The sequence below is a fragment of the Gouania willdenowi genome, chromosome 1 (assembly GCF_900634775.1).
Source record: "Gouania willdenowi chromosome 1, fGouWil2.1, whole genome shotgun sequence".
Classification (NCBI taxonomy): domain Eukaryota; kingdom Metazoa; phylum Chordata; class Actinopteri; order Blenniiformes; family Gobiesocidae; genus Gouania; species Gouania willdenowi.
This window is the reverse complement of record NC_041044.1, coordinates 23,174,049-23,185,946: the sequence shown is the minus strand read 5'-3', so window position 1 is coordinate 23,185,946 and position 11,898 is coordinate 23,174,049. Positions and strand designations below refer to the sequence as shown.

Here is an 11,898-nt window from a genome sequence, read left to right as displayed (position 1 = left end):
TGCCCTGCCTACCCAACCCTAGTGCTCATGGCACGTCACTACATTCAACCCTAAGTTACTCCCAAAGGTAGACTAGCTCCTCTACAGAGCAGCTCTGTCTCCATGAGTGGTTGAATGTGGCTAAAGTGCTTTAGGAATACATTGGTGGTAATTAAAGCGCTATGTTAATTAAATAGTATTTTGGCTGTGAGATTTTTGTTGCACTTCAAGAAGCCTTTTTTTTTAAATGTTATTTGGTTTGCTTCTTTGGTCTGGTAGGTATAATTAGTGATAGCTTGGTGTGTTGTACTCATTAATTTGTATTTCAAAACCATTTCTTTTTTTTGTAAGACAACTAAAAAACTAATTTGTTAAATGAGATACTGATGTCAATAACCAAACACAGGCTGTTTCAAGTGGTTTGAAGTCAAGTGCACAAAGTTAGATTGCAAAAATAAAAAGTTCCTTTCTCATTTTTTAATATCAACATTAAAATAAAATGTTGACTAGATCATTGACAAAATAAAGCTCCATCACAAATTAAAAGGTCTGATTTTGAATTTGTCAGGTGATTGGTTATATGGGACACTTTCACTGATTGACAGGCACACATTTTGTTTACCAATTGTTTCAAAATGTGTCATTACCATTTGCTATCGTGTAAAGTGATACACTGTGACAGACATACGGTATTCAAGCTAAGGATGATGGAATTAATTATACACTTAAATGTAGAGGTGGGACGATAAAATACAATAGACGATAATGGGTTTTGCCATAGAAAAATATCCATGTTTTTCTTTGCATTTGCAAACCCACCCCACAGTACCATTCATACTCTTGACAATACATAATTTAATATTGCAATATCTTTGTTGCACAATATATCGTCCCTCCTTTGCTTATAATTTTCGGTAACACTTTACTTGACGTTTAATACATAAAGGCTGACATTACGCTGTCATTTTTATGACATGACACCTGTCATTAGCATGAAAAAGGTGTCATAAAGGCTCTCGTTAAGGTTTGTTCATTACCCTAACCCTTCATTACCCTAACCCTTCATTACCCTAACCCTTCATTACCCTAACCCTTCATTACCCTAACCCTTCATTACCCTAACCCTTCATTACCCTAACCCTTCAATACTCTAACCCTTCATTACCCTAACCCTTCATTACCCTAACCCTTCATTACCCTAACCCTTCATTACCCTAACCCTTCATTACCCTAACCCTTCATTACCCTAACCCTAACCCCGCAAGATCCCTCCATCTAACCCCAAAAATGCCAACATAGCTCCAAAGGTGTAATTTAGTGAACGACATTTAATAACACATTTAATAACAACCTTCATGAAACTTTACTCATGCTAATGACATATAAAGACAGTGTAATGTCAGCCTTATGTATTAACCTTAAAGTAAAATTCCATATGTTCTAAAGTCAATAAAGGGTTCCTTGTTGTGGTTTTTCCAATGGAGCCAAGGTAAACCAAATCAAAAGACTTTTTTTTTTTAACTTTTTTTAAATCAAAATCACATTATAGAAAATAACTACCATAGTAACACTCAGACCGACCCCCTTCACTTTTTAGACACAAATATATAAACATGTTGTTGGCATTGAGTCAAACCAAGGCAAATCTGTTTATAATAGTGTTTTCATGTGGTATTTATCATTGGTTGACTGTTGAGGCTCTGGTGGCTGCTTCACACACACAGCAGATATATAATGCACGACAGCATTGTACCATCTGCAATGTTCCAAGGGCAGCGGTAAATTTTACTGAGTAATTGAATTGCTATGAAGTCATTCATGTGGGGCATGTTCACCACTTTTCACTTGCACTTAAAGTGCAGTGTATGTTTTACCAGTGACAGAGATATTTAGTGGATCAATGTGCACACATTAACCTTCCAATTTACATGAAATGTAAAAAATGTTGCAGAGAAAAAGAAGACTGTCATAATACCCTTACTTTTCCTGATCTGTATTAAAAATGCAGAATTTAGGAGCAAAAGTAGAGAAAAAAAAGCCAAAAACAGGCACTTTATAGTGTTTGCATAACGAGCACTTACTCCATGCTGTGCTTCTCTTCTTTTTAATCACCTGCCCTCTCCAGACCACCTACATCCTTCTTCAAGATCAGATACTGGACCAACAAGCTGATGTATGAGCCAAGGAATTAATCTGCTAAGCCTGATTGCCATTATCGCATTGCGATTATGCACCTTGATTACCGAGCCCACCCCAAGGACCATGACGTGCCCTGCTGCACATTTTAAAGGTGCGCATAAAATTACGTGGTGATTACCCCACAATAGATCAATCCACAAGCAAATGAGACTGTGTGGCCATATGGAGCGTCTCAAGTAGGACTGTGATTATTAAAAAGTACTTGAGGTGACCTGGTACCAAAAGCTTGAACCACTAAAGCTGCCTCTAATCCTTCTTTATAAGCAAATAAATTCATTTTCATACATTCTGAAGGTCATTATTGGATTATTGTTGGAGAGGTGGAAATGTTTGGAGTTCAAGCATGGATAAAAGAGATGTTGGGCTCTTCAGAGACTCTGAGAGCAGTTCTTGTGCCTCTTAAGACAGACTTTAGACAGATAAAGGAGGCTATGGATCGACTTGACACTGATGAAATGGTATGGAACTGCAATTACCTCTCATAGTATAGGAAACATCAGTTATGCAGTTCTTTTTAAATCAACACATATTAAACCAAGCCAAGTTATTTGGTCTGGTTTTAATTAGAATGTCTAATAATAACAGATCAAATTATCAAAAAAGGAAGAAAAGAGAATGGAACAGTGACTGACTATAACCTTAAAAAAAATAACAGAAGTTTGAGTTTGCAATTGTGTTACAGTTGGTTTCTGAAGTTTTTATGAGTATTTGTAAAAACAACAACAACAACAAAAAGAACACTAATTAATTTCATAGAGAACTAAATCAGTTCTGATTCCAACATCTTGTTCATCATCTTGCAATTGTTTGTATTTGTAAGAAAGAAAGAAAGAAAGAAAGAAAGAAAGAAAGAAAGAAAGAAAGAAAGAATGAAAGACAGAAAGAATTACCACTGGCTCACACTTGGCGGTTGCATGATGTTCACACCGTCCTCTAAGTAAACCACTTGTATGATTTGTCATTATAAGGATGTTCATTACCCGTCTTAAGCCAATATACTAATTTGATACAGCAGACAGATTGTCCTATTGACCTATGCAGGTATTATCTTACATCGAACAAATAATTGGATGAGACAACAAAGAAGTCCAATCACACCAGCTCATGGTTTTCAGTCTGGTTATAGAATATGTTCTAACGCTGCAACCTGTGTAGCAGTTCAAATGTTAACATGTTTGGATTAGTAATGCACTGACAGTGGTTTAATGAGTTAGATGTGCTACTGTTCACAGACTTGTTCTTCAAAAGCATGGTTCTCAGTGGCGGTCATGTGCCCTTTCTGTGCAATTACTTAATAGCTTTTGTAATTATGCATATCTACGGGAGTAAAATACACAAGCATAAATGTCAGTCGGCAGAAAATAACTGATTCCCGTATTTTTTCTGCATCAAAGTGCAAGTAGAAATGTTTTTTTTTTTTTTTTTTTTTTTTTTGGGTGTGCTGAATGTGTTTAAAAAAAAAGACAGTCCATGGTGAAAGTGGGCACACATGATGTAGATACATCAAGGACCATTTACAGTATGCAAATGTGGATTTGAGCTTACAAATGCACGATTGCAGAAATTCCATCCCTGGTCAGAGTTCAATAACTCTTCAGTCTTCAAGTGTGTGGATAATGGTCACTGCGACTGCACATGGCTGCAATTCAAAGCCTCAACTACCCATCACCGGACAATGTTTGCCACTAAAGCAAACACAGAAAAGCGAGCGTGAGCTGATGCTGTTTGGGGCGCCGAGCTATTGTGAGAGATGACGAGTGATGGGCAGGAGAAGATGGGAACATACTATTCACAGTGCTCCATGTGGCAGCTTGCATTTTCACACTGGTACAGTATGTTTGTCAGCTACAGACAACGCAGGCACTTACGCACTGCCGTGGGCACGCAGAGCAGCATTCTGCCAGCCGACTGCGTCATGGGCACATGCATGATGTCCTATGGAGTCCCTCGTATGTGTGACCACATGATGCAAACGGACAAGGTGTAACGTTTTAAGGCAAAGGAAGAGTGTTAGTAGGAAGTCCTCGTGCCTAAAGGGGTTTATGGAAATGAATCCAACATGCTTGGTTGACCGGATGCTGAAAAATATTGTAATCATTTGACACGTGCTTGTATTTATTACAGGTAAAGGCGATGTGATGTTGTAGAAGTATCCAAAATGCATGCAACAAATAAGAAATTACTAGCTTGATAAGATTTAAAGTACAGATAATTTTGCCATTAAGTGCCCCTTAGAAAAAATACCTTTGGACAGTCAGCCTTCACTGTCCAGGGCGCTAAATTCTAAAACTTGATGTCTCCTGAGCTGAAACAGGACTTAGATCTGGGGGCTTTCAAAAGTGAACTAAAGCATGTTTTAAAAAGAGACCAAGTGTGTAAACATTTTTAGATTGCACTCAAATGCACTTCCTTTGTATAATGTCAGAATTGATGTTACTGTAAATGTATTTTCTGTATTCTATATTTTCGATGTGCATTTCAAAAGCCCTTCTAGGGACGGACATTGCAAAATAGCCTTGGCTATAAATGTTGTAGTGTGGTACATGTTGATTGTTCACACTTGTACATATCAAATGAATGAATAAATAAATAAAAATTGTCAATTGGAACTATTTTTATTTAGTTTACTTAGTTTGTATCCTTTTTTGTTGGGGAAGCACATTTGCAAATGTTTTAAATAGGATACAAATATCAAGGGTTTAGCTGATGAAGAGTAAAGGATAACAACATTTATGTGAAAATAAAAGGTTTGGTGAATTGTCGCCCGTTTCGCAAAACTGATCTCCTCCTATGTCAGAGCTGCTGTGTATATTCCCACTGTTGGTCTTGACAGAATATACATTTTAGGAAAGGACACGGTACACACTCATATGACAATGCCAAGTCAAACAGAAAAGAAAAAAAAGGTTGCTTCAGGAAAATTTTTATTTTTTTTTTCATAAACTTCTCATAAAAATAACAACATCGATATTATTTTAAAGTATTGTAGAAACTATATGTACAAAATCTTTACTTGAACAGTTAATATAACTTAAGGCGGGTTAAATTACTTTTTTTTTTTCACTTTTATTTTTTTTTTTTTGCAGTAGCCTGTCAGTGATCATTTCACCAAGCTCTCAACACTCTTTTTCAACATTTCAGCATAAAATATCTCCAGCAAAAAAAGATACCAGAAATGGAAACCCTTATACCGCCAAGGTGAGGTCTACAGAAAACTCGCAGCAATGTGTGCTACCTGATTACTTAAAAGCAATGTTTATATGATGTGCTAGTCATCTCTAGCTCAGTTAGACCTCTGTACACACTGTCAAGTTTTTTGTTTTTTTGTTTTTTGTTTTTTTTTTTTGGGGGGGGGGGATCCATTCCACAACGCTTTAACATTTCCATTTGAACGTAGAGGAACAGTTCATTATTATAACAACTCTCAATGTATGAGATGGAGTGTGAAAATGTCTCTGATATCAAACTGTAACATTTCAAATATGTATTACTAAACATTATAGCCCTCAAAAACCATGACATTATTCAGGATTCAGATTCACCTTAAAAAGGACAGTCAAGTATTATTATTATTATTATTGTAAAATATACAGCTATAAAAATACAAAGAGGTACAGTAATACAAATATATTCATTTCTCCATTTATTTTAGTTAATATCTTTCACAACTGTAATTTTCCAAAGGTTCGAAACACAACACAAAGACAAATGATAAGAAGATAAACAAACACCAGCTTTGTTCAAAAGAGGACAGCGTTTAAATGTTATCCTACATTCGTGTCGATAACCCACACCGTGGCATTGACTGTGGCTCATATTCCACTTAAAGGGATAAAAACACTGACACACACATGCATTATAAGAAACAAAGTCCAAACCATTGCTCTAAGAATGCTAAAAGCAGAAAATAAGTGTCCAAAATAAGATATCGATATTAAGAATCATAATCTGTAAGTGCAATCCATCCGCGCTCAGAGGCCGGTGGAGGTTGGAGCTGTCCACATGAAGAGGTGCTGAACAGCAGTCATGCAACAGAGCAGATACTTCCCTCCTCTGCTCTTTCTGCACACGCACTCTCACAACTTGTGCATGTTTGCAGCATTGGTCAAGGAAGTCTTTCAAAACCCCTCCGATCAGGAGCTCGATCCGACCAACTCAGACTTTTAGTCTTCTGGCTTTATCTTCCAAGACGGAAAGATCCGGATAAAGTGTGAACACATTGGGTTCAAATCCCCTCGGGGAGGGTGAAGGGCCATGAGCCTGTGCTCACCTGCTGAGGCTTACTTTCTAGTTTCTCCTTTTGTTTTTGATGGACGCGTCCGTGCCGCTTCCTCTCGTCGCTGCGTGCGAATCTCTTCCCGCAAACGTCGCAGGAGAAGGGCTTCTCCCCCGTGTGAGTCCGGGTGTGGGTGGTCAGGTGGTCGCTCCGGCTGAAGCTGCGCAGGCAGATGCGGCACTGGAAAGGCTTGTGGCCTGTGTGGATGCGGATGTGCCTGTTGAGCTCGTCGGAGCGGGAGAACCGGCGGTCGCAGCTCTCCATGGGGCAGGTGAAGGGTTTCTCCTTGGCCGGATTCTGGGAGTTACTCTTCCGGGCTCTGGGGGGCTTGGACACCCGGGGGGTGTAGCTTTGTGCGAAAGAATCTGGCAGCAGTGAGGAGTAGAGGATGGAGTCTATGGTGCTGGGGAGGGCTGGTGATGCGTACAGCGGGTCACACTGGGTTGGAGGTTCAGGGAAGGATTTGACGTTGGAGGAGAGTCCCATGGGTGGAGGGGGGTGGAGGTAGTTGTTGTAAGGGTGGGGGCTGGAGTAGCTTTGTGAACAGGTGTCCGAGAAACACGGCTCCTGCTTAATGCCCCCCTCCACTTTAAACTCCATGTCCGGGTTGGGGCAGATGGGGGGAAACGTGTCTAAAAGTTCCTTCACGTCCACCTGCTGCTCTGGGGGGAAATCACTGGACATGGGGAAGGTCTCCGTCTGGAAGCTGCTCTCCAAACAGTCTTGTTTATTAAATGTTCCCCATTCGTAGCAGCTGCTCTCGAACTCGTTTTTAACCACCACAGGAAAAGAAGCAGCCTCGGACTTTGGCTCAGCCTTCTTCGGGTCTGGGGCCTGGTTGTCGGACTGATCGTCGGCATATCTCGGGCACGTCTGACCCGGAGAGTACACTGAAGGAGCGGCACCGTAGGACTGTCTCTTTACGCACGGCTCTCCGAACGCTGCGCTGCTGCTGTCCAGAGGCGCAGGGGACGCATAGGTCCTGGTGCTGGAGCTGCTGCTGCTGCTGCTGCTGCTGCTGTGCTGGACCTCAGAAAGTGGCAGTGTGGAGATCCCCACGATCTCAGTGATCATGTTGAGCAGTGTTTCTGTGCTGCACGGCGCTCCCTGAGATGCCTCCACATAGAAACTGCCCGAGTAGGCGAGCGATGAGGGGGTGTAGGTGTCTTTTGGACACTCGCACGGGTTAAAAGCAAATTCCGAGTTGGAAGCTTCGGTTTTGAGTGTCACTGGGGCTCCTTCTGTTAAAGCATAGAGAATAAACTAGTCAGTGTTTTACAACATGCGTTCCATAAATATCCAAACTAAATGCCTTCTTTTTACTGCCATCTGATTGGTGATCATTTTACTCACCGTGTCCGAACTGGGCAGGCACCCCCCGGTTAGTATCCACGTACATCTCCTGGTTATCCTTCCGCATGCTGCTCTCCATCGCTAAAGATGAGCTGTTGTCAAACTGAGGGTAAAAGGAATCTTTCGCGTTCAAATCCATGTTGTTCAACATAATGATGCACTCAGAAGTCCGTCTGTCCCAGAGAGGAAAATCAAATGTGACAGGAGGAGGAGGGGGGGGGGGTCAATCTCTGCAGGTAAATGTTCGACAGCGACCCCTCAAATGATCCAAAGAGGTGTGAATGTGTGTTGGGAAAAAAAAAGGTGTAAAAAAAAAAAAAAAAAAAAGAGGAAGAAAAAAAAAAAAAAAAGGAAAAAAAATCAGCTGCAGGTAAAGGTAATCCTGTTGGTTTCTGCTCCTCGATGAGGGTCTGTCTGCTTGCTGTGGGTTTCACATCAGCGTCTTCCCATCTCCGTGCTTTTATACACTTTGGCAGCCCTCTCGGCCCTCCTCCCCATTCATCAGCTCCACTGAGAGGATTCCCCGCTGCGTGTAAACTTCATGCCCATATATGGACAGAGGATGTGACGCTGCACCCTCCCCCCTCTTGATTCCTATCCCCGCCCAACTGTTGAGACACAGTCTGATGTGGCAACAAGTGGGAAAGACAATATTTACTGGTGGTGGTCTTCAATTTAACGGAGAAATGTATTTTTTTTAATTTGTTTTCATCATAACGACTATATTTCGGAATGACTGCTATGAGGTACTTGATGTTTTATTTGGCGCCATATGAATAAAGTTTCATTGAATTTAATTGAATAGCTATGTTATTTACAATAAAGCAATGTTCATTTCTGTTCATGGCCTACAAAACAGACTATCAATAAATTACATGTATATACAAGGTGCCTTCCTTTCAATATCGTCTTTAAAAAATAATAGTAATAATAATAATAACAATTGAAAAAAAATAAACAGAAAAGAAGAATTGTTATACATTTTAATGTTATTCAAATAACTATTCTATTTACAGATTTTCTCATTCACGTTGGTGCTTTTGTCAGATCAGAATGAAAATTCTCATAACTATTAGCTCCACATCATTTAGTCATTTGTGCACATCATAGTAATTTATCCTTAATCTGAACAAATTGCAAATGCTTTTGGACGTGTATCAGTTGCTTTCATACAATTATCTGCTTTTTTATGACATCATTTGCGTATGTCATGTCAGTCAAAATGAACTACACTGTGAAAAAAAAAATCATCACATTTACGGTAAAATACCGGCAGCTGTGGTTGCCAGGAATTTTACAGTAGAGAACATATTTTTTTGTTGGAATTTGAGAGTCTTTTGCTTTATATTTTACAGACTTTTTTTTTACAGTGTATATACTTATGGATGCTGAATAGTCATTCCCAATAAAAGTCTTCATTTCATTGCTTGAGTCATTACATACACAGTTATCACATTTTGTCAAGCAAATTTTATGCCTTTCTTTATATATATATTTTTTTCTGGAATTGTCTCCTAAATTGAACAAGGGATGATATCCGTTGTGATGTAGATGAAAATATGTGACCAGACAGACAGGAACATTTGGATGTGACAGAACCATTTACCGATGTTCAGTTACAATATGTACTGTTACAGTATATTGTTCACATTTGTGCACAGCTCTACCAAAAGGGTGTTTCTTACGTTTGTTCTAAATAAGTGATTGTAGTGTATTTTTCTTTGGCACAATGCTGTAGAATCGCAAACAGCATATACAGCATATACAGTAAAAATGTGAAACGTACATATTCTTGTGTCTTGTACTCACTTACTCCCCTAACTACAGCAATGTGTAACTTTACTGTAGTTTTCAAATGGCTGTTCAACTATTGTATAATGCTGTCTGGAGCATTTTCAGGTAGTGTCACTGAGTTCTGATCTTTTTTTTTTTTTTGCATTAGAAAACACTGAGAGAATAAACTGTTATAATAAAACATGACAAAGCCATTTGACCGTCTTGTTCTAAAACGTTGTCATTTTGATGACACTGGCAGTTTCAGTGACATGTATACTTGCTTTTGAGGAATGGACTCTCCATTTTGAGAGAGTGACGTGCCTTTACAAGTTATCTATAGGTTATGAAGTTTGCACTAATTGTTTTAAGAAATGCACTGACTGACAAATGTTACTGTAATAGTGATGTGAGAAAAGCAATAAAGTGACTGAGAAAAAACTGTAATACAAACATTTGTAGATTTTATTTATATATTTAACAGTAATAATCCAGATAGATAGATAGATAGATAGATAGATAGATAGATAGATAGATACTGTAGATATAGATAGATAGATAGATAGATAGATAGATAGATAGATAGATAGATAGATAGATACATACATACTGTAGATATAGATAGATACATAGATAGATAGATAGATAGATAGATAGATAGATAGATAGATAGATACTGTAGATATAGATAGATAGATACTGTAGATATAGATAGATAGATAGATAGATAGATACATACATACTGTAGATATAGATAGATAGATAGATAGATAGATAGATAGATAGATACATACTGTAGATATAGATAGATAGATAGATAGATAGATAGATAGATACATACATACTGTAGATATAGATAGATAGATAGATAGATAGATAGATAGATAGATAGATAGATAGATACATACTGTAGATATAGATAGATAGATAGATAGATAGACATAGACATAGACATAGACATAGACATAGATAGATAGATAGATAGATAGATAGATAGATAGATAGATAGATAGATAGATAGATAGATAGATAGATAGATAGATAGACATAGATAGATAGATAGATAGATAGATAGATAGATAGATAGATACTATAGATCGATAGACATAGACATAAACATAGACATAGATAGATAGATAGATAGATAGACATAGACATAGACATAGACATAGATAGATAGATAGATAGATAGATAGATAGATAGATAGATAGATACTATAGATCGATAGACATAGACATAAACATAGACATAGATAGATAGATAGATAGATAGATAGATAGATAGATAGATACATAGATAGATACATAGATAGATAGATAGATAGATAGATAGATAGATAGATAGATAGATAGATAGATAGATAGATAGATAGATAGACATAGATAGATAGATAGATAGATAGATAGATAGATAGATAGATAGATAGATAGATAGATAGATAGATAGATAGATAGATAGATAGATAGATAGATAGATCGATAGATAGATCGATCGATCGATCGATCGATCGATCGATAGATAGATAGATAGATAGATAGATAGATAGATAGATAGATAGATAGATCGATAGATAGATAGATAGATAGATAGATAGATAGATAGACATAGACATAGATATAGATAGATAGATAGATAGATAGATAGATAGATATATAGACATAGACATAGACATAGACATAGATATAGATAGATAGATAGATAGATAGATAGATAGATAGATAGATAGATAGATAGATAGATAGATAGATAGATAGATAGATAGATACTATAGATAGATAGACATAGACATAGACATAGATAGAGAGATAGATAGATAGATAGACATAGATACAGATATAGATATAGATAGATAAATAGATAGATAGATAGTACAGCCAGATTAATCTCTGTTTCTCTGTTTGGACACTTCCTTCTCAATCCTCCCCACCTTTGAGCCTTACTGCATGTTCTGGATGATTCATGAAGCTTTCAGATTCTCTTTTCTGGCTTCCTCACTGGCTGCTGTTGCAAACTGTGGGTCGCTTAACCAAGTCCAGGGTGAATAACTGCAAAGCCCAGTCTGAGGGAACCCTTGGCCTTTCAAAGCATTGAAGGGAGTCGATAACACCCCTGAGGTGTTCAGTGTTTGAACCCAACTGTTCACATGACATTTCAACCCCCAAAGCACTTTTTTTTTCTATTTCTCATCTGTTGCCGGGTGCACTCAGTGGTCACACTTCCTATTACAAAAAGTCGATTCTCTTTCATAGGACGCTGCGGTGTACAGCAGACCTCTGGCTCTGTCTGGAGGTTCAGGACCAAGGATAGCGACGGTGCA

The 11,898-nt window shown here is 38.1% G+C and overlaps 1 protein-coding gene across 1 annotated transcript; it reads right to left on the bottom strand.

The window, feature by feature from the left end:
• Positions 1-5,490: 5,490 nt before the first annotated feature.
• On the bottom strand, positions 5,491-8,085 carry LOC114465263 (early growth response protein 1-B). Its single transcript, XM_028450165.1, has 2 exons — positions 7,808-8,085; positions 5,491-7,695 (listed from the first exon to the last, which is right to left on the bottom strand). The coding sequence occupies exons 1-2, from the start codon at positions 7,956-7,958 to the stop codon at positions 6,404-6,406; spliced, it is 1,443 nt and encodes a 480-aa protein (XP_028305966.1). The 5' UTR covers positions 7,959-8,085; the 3' UTR covers positions 5,491-6,403.
• Between the last annotated feature and the right edge of the window lie 3,813 nt (positions 8,086-11,898).